The sequence below is a fragment of the Tachysurus fulvidraco genome, chromosome 6, assembly GCF_022655615.1.
Source record: "Tachysurus fulvidraco isolate hzauxx_2018 chromosome 6, HZAU_PFXX_2.0, whole genome shotgun sequence".
In the NCBI taxonomy this organism is placed as follows: domain Eukaryota; kingdom Metazoa; phylum Chordata; class Actinopteri; order Siluriformes; family Bagridae; genus Tachysurus; species Tachysurus fulvidraco.
In genome coordinates this window covers 7,565,041-7,587,909 of record NC_062523.1, presented here as the reverse complement: position 1 = coordinate 7,587,909, position 22,869 = coordinate 7,565,041, and the positions used below count along the sequence as shown (strand labels likewise).

General features: G+C 37.1%; 2 protein-coding genes across 5 annotated transcripts in view; both read right to left on the bottom strand.

The window, feature by feature from the left end:
* nr1i2 (nuclear receptor subfamily 1, group I, member 2) overlaps positions 1-12,240 on the bottom strand; it is a 51,937-nt gene extending 39,697 nt beyond the window's left edge. For 2 of the 4 annotated variants that reach the window (XM_027162590.2, XM_047814932.1), the window contains exon 1: positions 11,646-12,235. Coding sequence is in view for 2 of the 4 variants with exons in the window: in XM_027162593.2 (XP_027018394.2) it covers positions 11,646-11,648 (3 nt within the window). In the remaining 2 variants the exon portion in view is untranslated. Of the gene's footprint in view, positions 1-11,645 lie in introns of all 4 variants that reach the window. The other 2 variants (XM_027162593.2, XM_027162589.2) reach the window with 2 other exon arrangements.
* A 3,821-nt stretch (positions 12,241-16,061) lies between these two features.
* The window catches only part of LOC113653127 (cilia- and flagella-associated protein 91-like), a 28,557-nt gene continuing 21,749 nt past the window's right edge, over positions 16,062-22,869 (bottom strand). Inside the window, exons 15-17 of the mRNA XM_027162586.2 lie at positions 21,917-22,065; positions 19,203-19,294; positions 16,062-16,586 (exon numbers count right to left, since the gene is read on the bottom strand). Coding sequence (XP_027018387.2) covers positions 16,393-16,586; positions 19,203-19,294; positions 21,917-22,065 — 435 coding nt within the window. The 3' untranslated portion in view covers positions 16,062-16,392. The remainder of the gene's footprint in view (positions 16,587-19,202; positions 19,295-21,916; positions 22,066-22,869) is intronic.

Here is a 22,869-nt window from a genome sequence, read left to right as displayed (position 1 = left end):
AGCTAGACAAATTACAAGTAACTGACTACACATAAAATTGAAAGCTGAGCACAACTCATAACCACAGCTAACAATGAATACAATAATTATAGTGTCAATAAGTGATAATCAGAGAGAATAGGAAAAACACATAAACTCTCTGTAACTCTCTCACTCTAGAAGAAAACCTTGAATTGAGTAAATAATCACCAGTGGGCATTTATGGTTTCAATAGTCCATTGAGTGTCCTTGAGTTGCTGTTGAAGTGATTCAGTTTTATTCCATTCTATTTATATAGCAGTTTCAACAACAGGCAAGAGAGAGACGATGGTGATGAGGAGCAACATGACTTAAAATGAAGCTCATCCTTATCATCTTGGTGGATAGTGCAATAATAAAATTATATATATATGCACTGTGCAAAAGTTTTAGGCAGGTGTGAAAAAATGCTGTGAACAAAGAGCACTTTCAGAAATATAAGTAATGAGTGTTTATTTCTGTCAGTTTACAAAATGCAAAGTGAGCAAACAAAAGAAAAATCTAAATCAGATCAATATTTGGTGTTACTACCTTTTGTCTTCAAACCAGCACGAAGCGATGGCACGGCCCCCACAGAGCCCTGATCTCGACATCATCCAGTGTGTCTGGGATTACATGAAGAGACAGAAGGATGTGAGAAAGCCGACATCCACAGAAGATCTGTGGTTAGTTCTCCAAGATGTTTGGAACAACCTACCGCCGAGTTCCTTCAAAAACTGTGTGAGAGTGTACCTAGAAGAATTGCTGCTGTTTTGAAGGCAAAGGCTGGTCACAACAAATATTGATGTGATTTAGATTTCTCTTTTGTTTATTCACTGCATTTTGTTCATTTATGAAAATAAATGTTTAACACTTTCATTTCTGAAAGCATTCTTTGTTTACAGCATTTTTTCACACCTGCCTAAAACTTTTGCACAGTACTGTACAATATATATATATATATATATATATATATATATATATATATATATATATATATATATATATATATATATATATATATCAGAAATACAAATGCGTATCCAGGACATTCGTTCTAGTTTTACAGTGAAGTCTATTTTGTTTAAGTTATGAACTGTTCACTGATGGAAACTATTTGTATTTATTTTTCATTTGCAAATGACAAAAAGATAAATAACTAGCTGCTCCACATAAAACCATGAATCTCTCCTACACAAAGAATATAAATGTAATAATTTTTGATTTTCAGTTTATATATTTTATATGAATTCCCATTATGTCACACCTACAGCGTTTCTTCATGTTTTTTCACCCTGGCCATGGAGAATTTCACATGGAAATGAATCAGTGCTGCTCAGTAATGAGTTCAAATCTAATAATAAAACCTAATACCATAATAACACCAAATTAAAAGCAATAGAGATTCATTTTAAATCTCACACATGTAATCACCAAAAAAGCACACTGTCCTGTGTAGGAGGGATGTGATTACTCGCACCCTGTGAATCAGACCAACACTAGCCAATCATACTGTATGTGTCTGTGAGCTTCCTATGAGGATGACATTCAGTGTGTGAAGTCTGAGAGATGTAGCATGAGCAACAGTTTAAAAACATAACTGTGAGAGTCTCAAAGAAACAAAGCTAGCAATCTGTAGCCTTAATCCTCCCTGAATAGCAGCTGTCATGTGATATGTGACAACACAAACAAGACAACAGATGCAGAAAACGACTTTATAGTTAATCTGTAGGATTAAGTAAGCAAACTATGAACATAAATACTCAGTCAACCATGATGTAATCACATGAGTCTGTTCTGAGTTCCTAGTCTGAGCGCCTCTACTTCCGGATCTACTTCATCAGTACTGACGCCCTGGTTGGAGTCTTGTCGCCTGTGTGCACTATGCTGGGGATCGATATGCATGGACAGCCAGTGACTCATGGAATTACTGTAGATGAGGCCACCCGGAGTCAGTCAAGCCTTCTTTGAACCATTGTTGCGTCAGTCAGCTTTGTGCTCGGGTTTTCATTGGCGATCATTTGAAGACTTCGTCAGGACAAATTTAGTGTTGGGTGTGTTGTGACCCATTAGTTCACTTAACTACAAACTGTTATAGAAAGGACATTAAGTACATTTACATTATTTCCTATCCAGTGTCACCCAAATGAGGATGAGGTTCACTTCTGAGTCTGGTTCCTCTCAAGGTTTCTTCCTCATATCATCTCAGGGAGTTTTTCCTTGACCCCGTCGCATATGGATTGCTCATTAGGGATAGATGCTAGAGATAAATAGTAACTTTAAGTTTTAAACTGAATTTGTTTTTATTCAGTTTCTATACATTTGTAAAGCTGCTTTTTATTGAGACAATGTGTTACAACTGTTAAAAGCTGTACACAAATAAACTGAATTGAACCGAATCGAATTGTACTCTGTATAAACTAATCCGGAGATTTTCATGTAAAATAACATCAGAAAGGCAAATGAGCCAGACTTAATTGGAATAGAATTAATAAGATTCACTCATTGATCTACACTAAAAAAAAACACTCTGTATTTATTTTAATTACCCAAATTAAATGATTTCAGCTCAGAGCTGGTTTCTTTTGAGCTGGTGTATAAAAGCTGGAACATAAAGCAGTACATACTGTTCAGTACTAACGTCAGGTTTCAGGTAGTCTTACTGGAGACAGGAAAAGAAGTAAAAGAATTCATAATTGCTAATCCATTATTTTAAATGGTTCAGACCGAGCAGTTTGACCAGAATCTTAATACTTAATCATAGCACTATTTAAAAGAGCCTTTTCACCACTTTAATTACTAATTGCTCTTAAATGGAAAAGTGGCAGTATGTGTGCCTCATGTTTTTCTGTCACCTTTTGGATCATATTCATCATATCACAATGCACGATTATCACATAAGGTCACATTATCTGCTCTCTCCAAATCTGTCAGTTCCTGAAAGGCAGCGGTAACTAAGTAGTTAAGACATTGGATTACTGACTGCTAAAAGGATGTGAGTTCAGATCTCAGCCTTGTCAATCCTTTACTGCTGGCTCACTGATCAAAGCTCTTATCCTTCAACTGCTCAACTGTATAAAGGAGATAAAATGTAAGTCTCTTTGGATAAGGAAAACACTTAGCAGTGGTTCATGACTGTCAGTACTCAGCCCGGACCGGTCCACGTGCTTTTGTTTCTGTGTCACGTGTCTGCCCCGCCCTCGTCTCTTCCTCCCCGCCTCTGCACAACTGTTCCTCATGTGTTTAACTGTCATGTGTATATAACCGTGCTGCATTGCCTATGGCAGCACGGAATCATTGTCGTTGTCCTATGTCGTCTTTTGTTACGTCTTGTTTTGTCGGTGTCCTGGTTTGTGTTTTTAAGTTAATAAATTCAGTTTATTTTAGCTATCCTGCATTCGGGTCTGTTTTTATCCCTGCGTCGCTGACACATGAGAGTCGAATTTGGTTCAGCAGGATGACATTAATAACAACACAGCCTCAGCATGACTAATTCCATCAGGTGCTATTTTGGAGTATGTCAATAAAGAGCAGTTAATAAGCAGTTAACTGACAATATCATCAGCTTGAGTTGCCAGGTTTCATCAAAATCTCAAAATGTACATTTTATAAAATGCATAACAGAGTTTAAAAAAAGAAGCTAACTATTTATTTCTGATTAATTCTGAATAAAAAAAATACAAGATTTGTTCTAGTGCAGACTGAAACAGATTGTTCTGGCAACCTGGTTAACTTCTAATATGAATGAAATTATATTAATAAATAGTTTAAGTGTTAAAGAAATTTCCATAGATCAATTGTGCATAAAAAAATTACACTGCAAATTATCTTATTTTTCTTATTAGAAAAAAATTCTTATATTTTCTCTTCTTTTTTTACATTTACATTTTTATCTCTTTACATTACTGTTTCTAATATCTTTCATTTTTTTTCTATGCATCTTACAGTATCACCCCCCCCACACACACACACACTATTTTTGATATATAGAATTTTTTTTGACGGTACTTGCTTGTACTGCTTTGATAATTTCCCCTGCAAGAGATTCATAAAAATACATTCCCTCTTGTCTTGTCTCTCTCATCATATACCAAATGCCATTAAAGGAATACTGTAGCCTTTCTATTCATAGCACCAGGAGAACAAGTCGATTTATGTACAAGGATATTTATACTCATATCAGACTGAGGTTATTGTGACAGAAACTAAACTGGGATGGTTTTTTTTACATGAAATTTGATCGTGAACTATCATGTCCATCTGTTACTGTTACAGAAACTCAGATAAGCTTCATGATTTAGAAATACATAAAACCTGTGAACGAAAAGTGAGAAAAAAACAAGAAAAAAGTGAAAGTCTTCTGTAGGGAATAACGTTCAGAAAAGTGAAAAGGCTTTTCCTTCCTACTGGAAGGAGAATTTCTCAATTCGAAAGGGAGGTTTTTCACCAGAATCACATGTTGAACAAAGAGCGACTTTACGCTGCGTATGGAGAAATAGGAAGTAAAAAAAAAATTTCAAATGTGCTATGAAAAGAAACGCTATAAAATCTTCTGGAAATATTAAACAGAACATTTCATATTAGGAATCATGCTATTAATTGGTCCATAAATGAAGTTCAGTCATTTTAATGATAATCTTACGTATAGGATGAATGTTAGAAAACCACTGTGTCGATCACGAATGAGGTGAACATCATGAGCAGGCTCACATTCACATTTTTACCCTCTTAGAGTGTAATTATAATAATATGATATTAAGTTTATCATTTGAGCTGTGCAGGTTGTGTAAATGAGGCTGTAAGAGATAGAAGATCTACCTTCAGTAATCTATCTCTATATAAATAAATAATGAAGCAAAGACATGAAGCAAAATATATCTGTTCTTTCTTCCTTTCTTTTCTTTCCTACCTTTCCTTCCTTCCTTCCTTCCTTCCTACTTTTTCTTCCTTTGTTCCTTCCTTCCTTCCTTCCTTCCTTCCTTCCTTCCTTCCTTCCTTCCTTCCTTTATTCCTTCCTTTATTCCTTCCTTTATTCCTTCCTTCCTACATTTTCTTCCTTTATTCCTTCCTTCCTTCCTTCCTTCCTTCCTTCCTTCCTTCCTTCTTTCTTACCCTTTGTTCATTCCTTCCTTCCTTCCTTCCTTCCTTCCTTCCTTCCTTCCTTCCTTTCTTTCTCACATACTTATGCACTATGTGCCACTGAAAACTCCAATGCACTTCCATATCCGGATGAATCACTTATTCAACTGGAAAAAGTCAACGTTTTGCTTATAGAGTGGAAGAGGGGCGTAGCTACCACATGCTGAATGAGGGAAAATGGTTGACAACATTCTGGTAGATAAGACGTACGTTTCGTGTCATTTGCTATCAACAAGGAACAGCCTGCACTTCTGGTAAAAAAAAAAAAAGTTTGTGTTCCATATAAGATCATACAACACTTGAAACATTCATACACTAGACTGTAAAAAAAAAGCCTTTTGTGAGCTCTTATGAAGGTTTCAGCTCTTAAGAGTGGGTAGAACTGGAATACATTTACAGCATTATCCAGAGCAACTTACATTTATCGTATTTATACAGCTGAGCCATTGAGGGTTAAGGGGCATGCTCGGGGGCTAATGGGTAGCAGTTTGGTGGCCCTGGGATTCAAACTCACAACCTTCCTATCAGTAGTTCAACACAGTAACCACTGAGCTATCACTTACCTCAATAATCTGCTGCACTGAAAGAGCTGTAATTTCCATAAATGGCTGACAAAGGCATGGGTTTGTTAGACCCTTGTCTGTGCTTTATTTTGTCACATACATATTAAAGCATAGAGAATTTTTTTCTTTATCTTTTGCAACTTTAGGTAAGACATAATACTGCACCACTGGAGCAGTGAGGGTTAGGAGCCTAGCTTGGCAGTGCTGGGGCTCGAACCCTGATCATCAACCCAGAGCCTTAATCAATTGCGCTGCCATGGAGTGCACTCACACTCTACTGGTCTATAGAAAACAAGTGAAAACTATGAAAAGATCTATTTGACTATCCGCCGATGTAATGAGGCATTATTAGCAGAAGGATTCATCCCATAAAAAAACAAACACAACAACCCACACTGTTATATGACTAGTAGAGACAATCCTGTTTCAGTATACAAAATAAACCCACTAAGAGTTTTTCCTGCATGTGGCTCGAACCATGAAGTGAAGTGACCCATACTCAGAATTTGTTCTCTGCATTTAACCCATCCAAAGTGCACACACACAGCAGTGAACACACACCCGGAGCAGTGGGCAGCCATTTTTATGCAGCGGCACCCGGGGAGCAGTTGGGGGGTCCGGTGCCTTGCTCGTGGCCGGCCTGAGACTCGAACCCACAACCTTTAGGATTACAAGTCAGACTCTCTAACCATTAGGCCACGACTTGCCCATGCTCCTGTTTCATTTCTCTTGCGGATAGCAATCAATTTATTAACCACAACATTTACAAGCACCTTTTTTTTTAGTTCTTTTACATGATTGAATAACCCATGCTTTAATACATGCACAAACTGGTTATGCTCACTGAAATTTAAATGGTTAATTTCCTTTTCTGCATTTCATAAATGCCAAAATCTCATCAGGTGTAAAAGGAATGTCCCAGTCTTTATCTTCACTCTGCAACAATTACTACAGACAAGAACTGTGGCACATTTCTGTGTGTGGAGAAATGAACAGGAAACACATTCACTAATATCTCATTCTGGCTCGTGATAAACACACAGATAGAAAACGCTTTCATGCATTGCTCGGTCAATAGGATTCAGAATTTAAATCTGTTTCTCACTCAGCTAAATTCTCTAATCTGATTGTGGATTCAAAATATTTAACCATGCGGATCGGACAGGAACATGGGAACAATGGGTTTATATTAAAGCACTCTGTCTAATATGTTTTGCTTCTATAGTAACACAATTCTACATAATCTAATCTTTACATAATCTTAAAATAAAAAAGTGTTTTGTTAAATAAGAAAAAAAAATAATTAACTGAAGCAATAATCAGGGTGATTCGTAAAACAAATTAAAGGTGGGGTCTAGGTTATTTTGAGAAATGCTTCAGAAAACTAAGTCGGGATGACAGACAAAACAAAAACAAAACTAACGTGTAGCCAATGAGAAGAAAGGGGCGGGTCTTGTCAATATGCGGTGGAGGGAGTGTTCAGTGCGCATGTGTGACATTAGGAGAAAGCGGTTTTAGCATTGACATGGAGGATAAAAACAAAGAAAGAAAGTGATGAAAGGCTTACGATAAGGCAATAAGAATAGGATCAGCTTCTCAGCCTTGCAGAAGTCCACTTGGCCACATATTCACAGATTGGAGTTTCCCGAGTAACTCCTGAGCTAAACGCTGTTACTACACAAATAACACCTCTTTTCTATCGTAGTAATGTAGAGAGGCAGCTACAACCGTGTTTTGTGTAGTAACAGCGTTTAGCTCAGGAGTTATTGACTCTCCAATCTGTGAATATGTGGCCGACTTTAGTTAAGACGCCGAGGCGCTTTCTTCCTTCTCGATAGGTGAGTAACGTTGGTTTTGCTTTGTTACACAGAACTAATATATGCCTTTGTCGTTTGCATGATTATGCTTGTGTGTCATTTTTGCTTGTTTGTTTATCTGCATTATTGTTCTTCCCTTCAGCTATGATAAAGACACATTTCTTTCCATTAGTTGCCTGGGTTATGTATGTGTGTGGGCGGAGCTATCAATACAGGGGTGGGACCCATTTCGGTTAGGGGCGTGTTTGTTTTGGTGATTTCAAATGTCAACTTTGGCTTTCAAACAACAGAGACCCCACCTTTAAAGGGTAACTGTTTCTATCCTAAGCAACAAGAGGGACTTATTTCATGGATGGACCATAATATTTAAAGTAAATCAATTTTTATTTTATGTTGTTTATTAATGAATCAAATATGGTAATAGTCTTGACTATTATAGACTATTTTGTATTCATACACACCATATGGTGTGTTATCCCTTGCATAATGTAACCTCCAGGTAAACTCCTGTTAGGTAAGAGACTACTTTGTTTATTCAGGTCAGTGAAAGCATGTTTACACATAAGCGCCTCCTGATCATGCACGGACATGACAAAACCATCAGGAAAATGCTGGTACACTTTTACGAAGCTAGAGTCCTCCATGGATGAAAATAAAGTTAATCAATTCAGAAATTAAGCTGATTCAGGTCATGGTTAATAAATACAATGACATGGGCAATCTGCCAAAACTGCTACACAAGCCAGTACACAGACAGAACGGACAAGGCTACCGAGGGGTGTAAAGACGAGGACCCTGAAAAAAAGTCTGAGCTTGTTAAACTGCTGGTAAAGTACACAATGTTCCTGATATGTGACAGAGTTGACACGTTTTAAAGTGGTTAACTTTAAATGTTTCTGCAGCATGGTGGCAAGTGTGAGAAAATATAGCCAAATCTGTATCTTGACCCAGATCTGTGTTTTGTAGCATTGCACCTCTAGGTTGAGTTCGATATGTTACATAAAAAAAGTTCGCAATACTGGGTTACATAAACTTCTAAGCTTGAGAAATACAGCCAAAATGTGACTTCTGGGGGTGTGAATACTTTGTGTGTGGGATCACCTTACATATTTAAATACATAAGTTACCTAACACTAACAATGGAAGATCCTGGTCTACAAAAAAGACAAATGTTTATACAGTAATACAGTACAGATACATGTGTTCATTACTTTAAATTTGTTTTTGTTTTTTTGTAAGAAACAGAAATAACTTCCATTTCATTAAAAGAAACATACAGGTCGACCACATCACAGGTCTCAGGTTTTCAAATCTGATTTTTTTACATTTATTTCTATTCATAGTTTATTGTTATATAACACTATGCACTTCTGGTTAGATGCCACTTGCATTTCATTGTCTTTGCACATGTAAACAAACAAAATGACAATAATGTTGAATCTAATCTAAAAAAAAAAGTGACAGCTAGTTCAATGCTTCTATATGTTCTATATACCACATGCACATGCTGTATTTACTACTAAATAAGTTAAAAACAATACTTTATCTATTAAAGACAAACAAATTGACACCCGTGTTGTGAATATTTCTGTAAGCAAAGGTTTAGGTTTAGCAATTCGGGAAGGAGTCTACAGTGTCAGAGGGGGTGAAGCAAAGTCAGTTTTTTGTTATTAACTTCAGGTGAAAGTGAGAGCCTGGCGGTTTCATAATTCCCAACTGCTACAGTATAATGTAAGTGATGACAGGATTTTTTTTTTCTTGTTATGCACATGTTACATAAAATAAAATATAGAAATGTAAGTGGAAAGCTTTAGAAATACCCATCTAGAAAGGGATAAGGTTAGTGTTGTTACTTAAAAAAAAATCATTGGCAAACGCTGTGGTGTTAAAGCTATTATTAAACACTTCAATACATGCTGTTACACGAAAGTACTTTGGGATTTGAATATAAACTGTACCACATTATGAGGCCTCATTGCAGCATTCCAATGACATCACATCCTATTTTAATTTTCACTTCACTTACACGTTACAAAAAAATGTCCACAAATAACATAACATAAACAGAGACACAACAGGAAATACCACTCAAGGCTGAGTGTGAAGCTGCCTGCTTTAAAACTTTACATGTCTCCACTAGGCCGAGTTCTGCATCGACATCGATGTCGTCAACACTCTCATCAAATGACCGCAGTCCTGCAGGTCGACTGTGTGAAAGCTTTAAGTACGATGATAAAAACGTGTAAAAACCACATACAACCTTATCAAGGACCAACAGTGGTTGAAAGATTTAATAATAATAAAAACACTGATCTAATGTTTAAAAAGCCACAAATCAGACTCAGCTTCAGCAGTCATATTAAAGCAACAACAAACTTAGCCTTTTAGGTTTATCTCAAAAATCAGAATCTTCAACAACCCGAACTAGACTGCCCCCTCAACACACACACACACACACACACACACACACACACACACACACACACACACACACACACACACACAAACTGTTTTACACACCACATTTCTACACCTCATCCAACTGCTGCTACAACATAAGTGTATATACAGTATGTTTGTAAGAACCCTCTTGTTCACAACCGTATACTTTTGCACAACGTACTGTATAATATTCAGTATGTACAATGATCAGCGTGTATTTGTCCTGTAGTGTCTTGTATTGTCTGTTTGCACTGTCTTTTGTCTCGCACTGTTTGCACACGATGCACTTCATGTGGCTATGACAACGTATTTTAAGTCCTTACAGTAGCTCTGTGTTGTTTTTATGTACTTCAGCTGTATATGGTTGAAATGACAATATAAGGTTTTTGACTTGACTTGAAAAAAAGAAAAAAATCTGCAAAACAAATTTCATGCAGATGCTTCAGATATGTTCTCAATCTATTTAGTTCACTTAATTATATGGAACGGATTGGCCACGAGCAGAAAGGCACCAAATTACCAATAAATAAATAAATAAATAAATAAATAAATAAAAACTTTTTTGGCGAGTGTTAACAAAAATCAAGTCCAAAATATTTAATATACAGTAGCAATATTCTTGGCCTTTCTATAGTATAAAATGTACATCGTTAACGGCTGCTAAACGGCTGAACTGATTTTAGAAGTAAATGTATCTTCATTTTTAAAGTTTTAAAAATGTGAAGATGTTCAGTGAAGAAAGACACAAAAATATATGGACGTAATGAAATCTAAAACGAAAACAGAACGATTTGCATTAACTTACATAAAATGTCTGAAGTGATTTGGAAGAGATTTACATCTTCTATTTGTCCTACATTAAAGGTACATACATTTAAACAGCGACCCAGAAATAGTGCAGAATCTTGAATATTAATTATTTATTCATTTATTTTGAATATTTCAAGAAGTGACATTTTTGTGAATATTTCCATATTTAAAAGAAAGCTTTTCTATGTGGTCTCAGACATTTGCACCACGCTGTAAGAGTATGGACACTATACACTAGGAAAGGTTTTGTGTTTACCCAAGACCTAGACAATATTATCATTGTGTTCATCTCTTAAGCATAACAGAATGTGAACTCAAACTAAGACTGAAGTCCAGCACACAGATCCTTACGTCTGCTACAGGATTGTTTTAAGCAGAAGTACTATATTATATATGACCTTGGACCTTCCCATTTCCAGCATTTAGCAGACGTTCTTATCCAGAGCGACCTAGATTTTTATACAACTGAGTAATTGAGGGTTAAGTGCCTTGCTCAGGGGACCCAACAGTCTCAGCTTGGTGGACCTGGGATTTGAACTCATGACCTTCTGTTTGATCGCCCAACACTAGGCTCTATATCTTTACTGTATCTATACTGTATGCTGGACATGCACGTCCCTGATCCCAGGGCATGTCAGATCTTGTACTGTCTTCTCAGTTCAGTTTGTCTGGAACAATCTCTGCAATATCTGATGTCAAAATACACACAGACTTTGACCATTACCAAACATTACCAAGTGAAAACATTTGGTCACATCATGTCTTTATCTATCTCTATCTTCTTTACCTCTTGACGTTATGAGTAAATCATCCTGAATTGCGTTTATTAGTGTAAGAAGTTGTTTAATGTAGAAAATTACTCGAGTTCAGGACTCACCATGTCATAATCATAACCATGTCATGCACACGTCGTTCCAGTAATATTCCATGCTCAGCTCAGACGTCACATTTTCACGCACTCGTTCGTGTCAAAGCCGAGGTACGGTGTAAAAGCGTACAGGTTTCACGCGCTTTGTTTGTGCTGCGTTCTCATGCGGTTGTTCGGGTGCAAACGCGCAAAACAAACCCGACGCACACTTTACGCACCGGCTGAAGGAGAGGCGCACTGTCTTCTGGAGCGCGGAAGTGCCACTTCCTGGATACGGATTAAACCTAATGCATGACTGCAGAGTTGTGCTGTAGTTGTATTTGTTGTTTTACCTGTTAGTCTTCTACCCTTTCCAACCTACACACGTTCTAATGCGCCCACGTGCTCCAAACATAATTCTATCCAAACACAATTCTATTGTCACTTAGGAATCAAAGTCTGGTTCAGCTGTTCGTCTGACACGCACTCAGGACTTCTGCTGAAAAACAAACAAGCTAAAAAAAAAAAAACCAGCAGAACTGACGCGTGATCTAAGGTGGTACTTGTGTTATTACGCATATGTTATTGTCTCTAATCGTCTCATTCACCGGACCGTTAAAAAGAAATGTAGATTTCATAGTACTTTCTGGCAACCTGGGTTGCCAAATAGACAGTAAAGTACACGTTGTGTTCTAAATAATTCCCTGGGATTCTGTACTTGACCAATAGATCTTTTCCCCAATAAAAAAAAGCTATAAGAACCCTTGTAGATCAATAAACCTTTTACAATAAAACTTTCTATAATTCATATAATGTGTTGGTGAAATAAGTGGCATTAGTTTTGGATATTTTTTCTCTATGTACTGTAAGGCTGTAAGATGTTTTGAAATGCAGGACACACTTCAATAAGGGGGAAGAGTTTTGCTGTTATCAACACTAGATACATATTTTTCATCACACATTGTTGTAGTTTATGTTGTAATAAATGTATACAGTTTTTAAATTAGTTGTACTATTTTAGATAACAACAGCAACAACAATAATAATAATAACAACAATAATAATAATAATAATAATGACATTATTACAAGCATACCTAATCTCTCTCTCTCTCTCTCTCTCTCTCTCTCTCTCTCTCTCTCTCTCTCTCTCTCTCTCTCTCTCTCTCTCTCTCTCTGTATCATTGCCACAGGTGCTTCTAGCTTTCTCATTAGAGATCAATGTAAATTTAATTTTCAACTTTGTCATTTTTATTCTGAATTGATTTTATGCCTTTTATTAACAATGTTATACAAATAAAATCTAATTAAGATAGACATGTGTGACAAACCCGAATAATCTAAACCTAATAATAAACATTTACATAAACATTATTTATAATGGAACCTAGAACATTATTTATCAGGAGCCTAGAACACTTCAGGACATTCTGTTAGAGGAAAATAATGAACTTCAGTGTGGCTCCTCTGTAACAGCCCTTGTACTTACAGTACGTAAAAGTTTAATAATTGTTAAAAAAAATGTTAGCAATCATTTGAGAGCCACAACAAAGATAACAAGATACTTCAATTTGTAGACAAAGATGGCTTTATTTTATTTTAATGATTGATTGATTGATTGATTGATTGATTGATTTGTTTATTTATTGAGAGGCAATTTCAGGCAAGAGAACATATTGAGCACTGATGCTCCCTGGTTTTTGTGGTGCATTGTGGGATTTTCTATGGAGCAATAATTCTGTGAACTGGAAGGATTTTGTGAAATATAAAGAATATTATGTAGTAAAGGCTGAGGCTGATTTCTGTGTGGACCAGACTGTAGATCCATGCGGCCTATCACTAAGAGTCATGCCGGGTAATAGCACAGAGTGAAACATCATCATTATTCAACTTTACAATTCATAAACAAACAAACAAACAAACAAACAAACAAACAAACAAACAACAAACAAATAAATGTACGCATGCTAATTGAGCTTTATTTACCTTTAATACAGGTATCAATAAAAGATAAGTGTTCATTTAATGCTTGGTGAAGTGATAGCTTTGCAGATTTGTCTGCAAATTATTCTTGGCAATGACTTTAAAGGCACACATCAAATAAAGTAATGAGTTAGACCACTATATTAATCATTGTTTTTTTTTTTTTTCCAAAATGCCGTTGAAGAAGTAACCAGAAGTAATTAAACACTGCTATTATTGTCATGAACACTTAAGCTCTGTGTGGTTTGTGGATTAAACGAAAGTAACAGCAAGCACACCTTTTCTGTTTACCAAGCTTCCATAGACTATAAAAAACCCAGCAAGCAGCAATAGTGCTGTGTCTTTCATCTGTCTTTTAAAGATTTTGCGCCTCCGTTCATTAGTGTGCACTTTATTTGACAATTCTGTGATCAACATTTAATGGTTTCAACATTTCAAAACATTTTCACATCCATTTTAAAATGGCTGACCTTTTTGTAATTTCCAAAAAACATTTTTCCACATTTTACTGTGATGTAGAAGTCAACACTAGAATTTCTTAGGAGAAATAAGAAAAGGGATTTTTTAGTAGTCCCATAAAACAGCTTGACCAGTCATTGCTGCATGAGTACAGCCAGCTTAGAAAGTAATTACATGTGTATTATTACTGGTCTTAGTTTAAAAGAAGAATCCTCCATGAAATACTCCAACAAAAAAAAAAAAAGGAAAAAGAAAAAGAAGCCACAAAACCAGGCATTTTTGGCTACAACAATCACAAACAAACTGCAAAACCATGAACCGTGAAACGCATGTCTGTGGTCACATGTGATTTGCTCTCAAACGAGCCATTTTAGTGGACCGTGCTTAATCTTACATCATGTGAATTTACAATAGACTGTGATACACTGTCAAATTGGATTGACGTGTCCAAGATCGGGTTTCACGTGTCGACATCTTGCTGAATGAATATAAACACTTGGTTCTTGAATAATAAAGATTGTCAACAGATCTGTGTTGCCCAGATGGAACTAGGTAGTTGGCTAATTAAAACTACATCACTGTGGCGTTTCCTATTGTTTATTTTCTCTGTAACTAAATCTTAAATTCTATTGTGCCCAAAGTGAGTTAAATCTATATGTGTTTTGTGTTTTTGTGTAAACAGGATCTACTGTAAGTGCAATATACTGTATAAACTTCACCAAATCTTTACCAGTGGATGTTTGTTTTCTGACAATGCAGACTGCTGAAAATATAGTGGGGAACTTAGTGATTGGGAACTTAGATGTTGGACTACTACTGATCAGGAGACTGAGAGATCAAATCCCAGGATCACAAAGCTGCCACTACTGGGCACTTTAAGCAAAGACCTTAACTGCCCAGTTGTATAAAATGAGATAAATGTAAGCTGCAGATGATAAGGGTGTCTGATTAATACTATTAAACGCCCTTATTCAGAGCGACTTACATTATCTCATCTTTGTACAACTGAGCAATTGAGGGTTAAGGGCCTTGCTCAGGGGCCCAACAGTGGCAGCTTAGCGGACCTGGGATCAAACTCACAACCTTCCGATTGATGGCCGAACACCTTAACCACTATTCTACAACAGGCCTAGTGGTTTAAGAAGCAGATTCTTAAAATTCAACCCATACCCATTCTCACATTTTTATTAAAAAGATCAGACTTGAGGCATCAGATGTGGGATTATTAAGCAGGAAGACCAGAAAGTCTAGTAGAACCAATTTGTACAAAAATGTGTACATTTATTTAAAAAAAAAAACATTCTCGTACAAGCATATGAGAACATTTCACATTATTGAATGAAGTGTTCTGTGATACATACGTCTGAATATAAAACAATTTCCACCCACATGTTACTATATAAACTGCTTTATTTGTTATGTATATGTCTCTACAAGTCACTGGTGCATCAAAAGAAAAAAAATTGGTCAGTAAACACAACAGAATCGAACAAAAACAAACAAACAACAACAACACAAAAAATAAAAACCCGAAAAAAATGAAATGAACTATATGATATGAAACGATACACTATATGTTTCTAAACTAAAAATTTCTGGACACCTGACAATCACATTCATAGATGTTTCTTTCAGCCCCAAGGTTGGAAACACACTTTTGTTTAGGATGTCTTTGTATTTTGTCACATTACAATTTTCCTTGATCTAAGAGGCTCAATCCTTTTCCTGCATGACAATGCCAAATGTGCACAAAGCGCAGTAGATAAATACATGGTTTTTAGCAAGAATGGAGTGGAAAGACTGGAATGACCTACACAGAACACTGACCTCAACCTCATTAAAAACCTTTTGGATGAACCAGTGTGACCCATATGAGGATGAGGTTCCCCTTTGAGTCTGGTTCCTCTCAAGGTTTCTTCCTTTACCATCTAAGGGAGTTTTTCCATGCCACTGCTACCTGAGTCACCTCAGACTTGCTCATTGGGGATAAATACATACTGTACACATTGTGAACTAAATCTATCTAATATTAATGTTGAATTTTGTATTCTATTAATCTTTATATCATTCTTTATATTAACCTTCTGTTCTATGTTTATGTTCTGTAAAGCTGCTTTGAGACAATGTCGATTGTAAAAAGCGCCATACGAATAAACTCGAATTGAATTGAATGAACTGAAATGCAGACTGCACTCCAGACCTCCTCACTTGACCTTACTTCTCAGAAATAGTGGTGGTTATTTTATAAGAAACGAGAACTAAATCTAGAAATTAAAAGAAATACGAGCGTATTGGTGAGATATCTAGCTATACCGCGTACCTCTTACTGATGTTCCCTAATCGGTGTGTTCGTTCTCCTGATGGCGATCGCTGTTATGTGAAGCCTCCTCCACCTGCTTGACTATCTGTGAGAGCAATGAGGTGGAGGCTCTGCTTGTGGGAGAAAGGGGCCGAGGGCTCGTGGACGAGCTGTCAGTGTCATGGATGAGGGAATGGGCTGCATGCAAGTGCCTCCTTTGACTCTGCTTCACTGAAATTGATAAAGGTGGTGGTTATGAAAAAAATAAATAAATTGAGAAAGAAAGTTTACAGATAATATATACAGTAGGCTGATCTTTGCAGGTGATGTTCATGGCAATATATTCCAGAAAGTAACTTCCTGTATAAATCCCTTGCCTGCCCTACCACAAAGCCTGTAGATTTTTTATTACTTATCAATATTTACACATTAGAGCCTCTCAGACCTTCCTCCCACCATCTGGGTTGGATCTCTGGCACACACTCGAATATTGCACTGCTAAGAGTGAGGTGGGTGAAATGAAAATTAGCATCTGCTAAAGGGAAAAGAGCAGGAAGCTTCCTTCAGATTGTGGGAGTTTAGGCAGCACTGTATCTTGTTCTCGAGAGATGGAAGACAGAAAGAAAGAGCTCAGTTTGTGGACAGAGATCTCTGTCTAATAGTTAACCTATGTCCCTACCATCACCTATAGTCATATGCTGTAAGAAATGAACATAATAATAAGGCCATAAGTGGATATAAGTTTCCTCAGCAGAATGGTGGAAAAAATTATTATCCATGACTGGGTAATTAGCTTGACAAATCTTGACAAGTTCCTCAGAGTACTTTAAATTGAGAAGAACCACATGTGGGGTTTTGGGCACCTTACAATAATGATGATACAATGAATCAGGCCCAGGATTTGCTAGAGAGATTATGTATCATAGTTGATATAGATGGAGAAATTTAGAGATCCTACAGAAGGAGTTGAATCTTGAGGCTGTGGATAGCAGAAGGTCTGGACTTGACCTTCTTATCTTCCACCAGGGAAAGTGAAATCAAGTTTGCTGACTAGTTTACACTGTGTTTGAAGGGTACTGTATAAGTTCTTCATAATCCCTGTAATCCATATAAGTATAGTGCTGCTGCACTTGTGTTTGTCTTAGATATTATTGCACTTTATATTGTCATGTTTTAAGGTTACTATGTTTGATTTGTTTTGCACTATTGTCTGAAAGGCAATAGATTATTCCATTGTACATACTGTGTATGCATATTCAACCAAGATGACAGTAACCTGATGAAAACTCCAATGTCGAATGTGACTAACACTTTAAATTGTAATGCACTGTAATGTAGCTCAGAATAAAAGATAAAAATATATACAGATTTTTTTTAATCAAAGATTAATTGTTTGGTTAGATCGGTGAGCTGAAAAGCTGTAGTTTAGTGTGTTAATTACATAGCTGAGACTGATTAGATTGTAATTGGTGACTCTGAGCAAACGACATTTTCCATGGAAACAGGATGCTAAGACATAAAAACCTAGAAGACCAACAAAATTATACTCTAAACTGTGACTCACGTCTGTAATAATGCCATCGCAATTATAAATCTCTGCTGTGAATTTCTGTAATTTGTTTGAAGTAATAATTTGCTATAGAGCACAAATGATGGCTGGGGATGTTGAATGTTAGGCACCAGGTTGTTTTGGCTAAATGGAAACGAATTTGCGACCTTTTGATATTAAACCAGCTCTGTGTCATTAAAATACTTAAAAATAGTTGTTATTGATAGCCGTTGAAATAGGCTACACCTCATTTTCGATCTGACTGTTGAAGATGAAGCACATTTGAGTTTTATCTGTATTAGCATACTGTAGCATTCAGGTCACTAACAAAAACTGCTTAACAAAATGCCCCTGTTGTCCATTTAACTGTTCTCCATTTAAATCCTTGCTGACAGTTCAATCAAGTAAAGTCATGAAAGTTTTACTGTCGTCTCAACAATATCCAGCTGCTAGAGTACACTGTCAAATGAACGACGCACTTCCAGTACTATATAAAGTGCATGTGTGCAAACATGGGCAAACAGTGCAAGAAAATACAGCACTATAACTGACAAAGGACAGTGCAATGCAGATCAGAAACAGTTCTGAAGTGAATAAAGTGCAAAAGGGTAAAAGGAATTGCAATAATATTTTGTTGTGTATGAGTGTGTGTGCTATTGAGATCTCCTTTGGCATAGGGAAGAATCTGTTAGTCAGTCTGACTGTAAGATCTCGAACACTTTGGTACTTTTTATCCAGACAGAAGGAGGGTGAAAGAGTTTGTGTGAGGTGTGTGTGGGGTCATCCACAATATTAATGACTTTGCAGATGCAATGTGTGGTGACTAGCTGATAAGATGTGATTGATTAGCTAGATAGATGTTTGAAAACATTACATTTTGGGTACACGTACACAGGGGAAGTCGTGGCCTAATGGTTAGAGAGTTTGACTCCTAACCCTAAGGTTGTGGGTTCAAGTCTCTGGCTGGCAATACCACGAATGAGGTGCCCTTGAGCAAGGCACCGAACACCCCAACCCCCCCTAAATGGCTGCCAGCTGCTCCGGCTGCCCGCTGCTCCTTACACAATCTTAGCGCATTCTTAGTGTTGTTACTGACATTACAATTACTTGATATTAACAGCTTTATTTTTGATAAATATATTGGGCACAGAGCTCAAAATAGAATCAAAATCTTCCTTTAGGTTGTATTACAAGCTTTTCCAGGATGATTATATTCCTCTGTACTTCAGTCTATATACCTGCTTTATATTTATGATGTGCTCAAATAATTACAGACTCGCTCTGGGAGGAAATCCCACCTCTCTCACGGGCCGTGACCTTCTGTACTTCAGGAATGAGGAAGCTGTAGACAAGTTGAGCTACAATCTCCTCCGACTGCTCATTGTTTCTCCTACACACACACACACACACACACACACACACACACACACACACACACACACACACACACACACAGAGAGAGAGCATAAACAGCAACAATTAAGTAGGGTGTTAAAAATAACCAAGCTTTAATAATCAAAGCACATAATGTATAAAACGATTTAGACAATGCTCAAATTTGACTGAACAGTGAAGCATTATTTATATTCAGATCTTTGTATATAAATTGTAAATTATTTTCTAAATAACCTTCTGTAATAACCTTCTGTCACAAAATGTCAGCCCTTTCTCTGTAACTTTATGCACACGTACAGTGTCTCGCAGCAAAATAATGAATGGAAATGGTTCATTTTTTAATGACAGCTGGTGACTTATTGTCACACGAGTGACTGCATCGGTTAACCAGTAGATGTGGGCGTAATCCAGCGTCATGACAAAGTTAGGAAAAGTTGAACTTAATGTAAATATGGAGTGACTTGGTTCAGCGACTACCAACAGAAGTCAAGACAGTAGAGCGCATGTAATCTGTGACAAAGAGCACACACTAGTTCTGATTCTTCTCGTATGATATGATGCAGATATGATGCTGAATTTCATATACAAACACAAAAGCTCCCTAAAGAATGTTTAATTTCACTGAAAAATGTAATTACTATGGCAACTAGTATGAATGCCTACTGGCGATTTCTGAGTACAGCCACTAGAGACTTGCAGTGATAAAATTGTAGTACCTGTATGTGTAAATGTAGCTTATTCCTGCTTATCAAATAAACACAAAGTGTTTGCTTTTTACGGCAACAATCTCTGTATTTTTTCCTTCCTGTTCCAGCCCTTTTTTCTGTTTTGCTTTTCTGTAAGAAAAGCTCCAACACAGAAAAATTAAAACATGACCAAAATTTTAACCTCTCGTGTAATAATAGCAAGGCTGAATGATTTAAAATGTGCTTTATTCTCGAATTGCTTAATTCACACCACAAACCTGTGCCACAATGGTGACTAGGTGGCTTTTGATAATGTCAGGGACAGATTAAGATTCCTCCACCATTAACACTACAAATGTAACGTTCCTAAGCATCCTAGTCCACCTGAGTCCTGGATTTAGTGTTGTTTAATGGCCTAACTAATCACCTGAGAAGGGTAAGTCTGATTGGGGTTTACTATTTTAACACAATACCAGTTGTCACAAGTTCACGTCCCTCCGGTGGATACAGTTCTGTCCTGGCGTGGTACTGTCCGCAGGGCTGTCAAGTGTCCTGCATTGAGAGTGACAGTCACGCATTTCTGTCTTTTGTCACGCTGTCCCGCCACACATCGTATTTCTCACGCAGAAATTTTTTTTGACTATTTATCATATATTTAATCAGCCGCAGCGCCCAAAATGTATCAGTCCGCACCGCTTAGTCGAGCCTGACACTTGTCAGCCAATCAAAAAAAAAGAGTCTACACAATAACCAATCAGAAAATAGCACTATCTGGGTAAGATTTAACGCAACAACCAATGAAAAAAAACATTCATTAGTGAGAGTATTTTAGATGGTCGGTTTGAACAAAACCTCAAAACGAAACAATCATGAGCCTAAAATGTCAAATGATAAAGGAGTCCAAAAAGGCAACAAACACTTACAATAAACAACACCAGTCATAAAACAGTATCTCTCTCTCTCTCTCTCTCTCTCTCTCTCTCACACACACACACACACACACACACACACACACACACACACACACACACACACACACACACACAAACACGCACACCGCTCGCGCGCACGCACACACACACACAAATTAATAATACTTTGTATTTGGTTAAATTGCAGCCAGTGATCCTTACCAAACACAACAACTCCCCCATTATTGTTGTTTTTTTTCTTTCTTTTTTTTTTTCGGGTTGTTGGGGGTTGGACATGTCACACCTGCCTGTCATCAAAACTTGAGAGCCCTGTGTCTGTCTAACAGATCTAATCATTCATGTCAGTACATCTGGTTTGGAAATGTATTCATTTTAACTGCAAATGTTCAGAAACATTTCCGTATAGTGCACCTATAAATTCAATACCCTTTCTTCCATGATCTTTTCTTTTTCAGTAAAAAGCCACTTAGCTTTCAAGGTTTTTGAAAGAAATCAATATTTCCCTGGTCAAAACGACTCACTGTAAAGAAGTGTAATGAGTGCTTTATTCCTGATCCACTATCAGAGTATCTTCTACTCACAATAAATTGCTTCACCATGGCCTTCAACACAACCATGGATATTAAACATAACGGGGCTCTGAAGGACAGTCTAGAAATTTACACTCCACACCGAAATCCAAGGTCACAGCCTAACCACAAATTATAGTCAATATATAACAATCCTAAAGAATGTGAAGCTTAATTTCAATGCATAATCACATTTTCCTAGCTGTTAGAATAAGAAAAAATGAGCTTGTGTGTTTTATGGCATCAAAAGACTCTATGTGCTTCTCGAATATCAGCCAAACAGGACGATTTATGAGACAATAAATCATCACTGCCAATAGACCAATACCAATCAGTCTACCAATAGACTCTATACATGCAACTCGTGTAGCAAAGCTTAACCTGAAGCTTAGGATTGAGGAATACTTAGAGTGACTGTTCTGTTGCTCACATTTCCTCCATGGCATAGGTGATGTTGTTGAGCTCCTCTGCAAATTGGTGGATCTCTTCTCTGGCCTGAGCCTCGGCTGTTCGATCGATGCTGTTCAGGATCACATCCTCCAGGTAGAGATCCACTGTCGCCTGGTGCACCTTCATCACCTGAGAGCACACAGTACAATAAATACTTACAGCTGTTGGCAGAAATGTCACGTTTTTATTAATTTTTCAAGTGACCAAACACCAAACACCACTACAGCATGTTGGACACCCTACAAAGTAACACACCTTTTGGCAGATATCACATCTTGCGAACACTTTTTGTAGCTACAGTAGGAGTCCTTCTGTTTGTGTAAAATACATTTTTAACCATTGTTCATTGTGGAATATTCCTTCTTCTGAGATTTTCAGTGATGTTCAGGTGAGGTTACTATGAGGTCCATAATGCTTCAGCATCTTCTGAAGAAGTCCATGGTGGATTTCTAAAGGTGTGTCACTTGCTTTCAGAATTTATTTGCTGGAATCCATTCTTCCATCTCCTTGTGCATTGGTTCCTGTAACCAACTGCCACAAAACTACAAAACATAATAGATCCACTCCCATGTTTAACAAATGGTGTTATTTGCTTCATTTTTAGATCCTCAGTCGGCTGTTTCCTGAAGCTCATGAATGTTTAGTATTAGCACAAGGTTTGGAGAATCAGATAATTTATTTTGCTCTGATATTAATTCCTAATGACAATTCTTGGCCTGAGCGATGCATCCTAAACAGCATCCTAGATGTGGTAGCTTAATGGTTAAGGTGCTGGACTACCGATTTAAGTTGGAATCCGAGGTACACCAAGCTGCCACTGCTGGACCCCAGAGCAAAGCCCTTAAACCTCAATTGCTCAGTTAAAAGACACTTTGGATAAGAGCATCTGCCAAATGCCATAAATGTGTATCCTGATGATAAAGATTAATCACA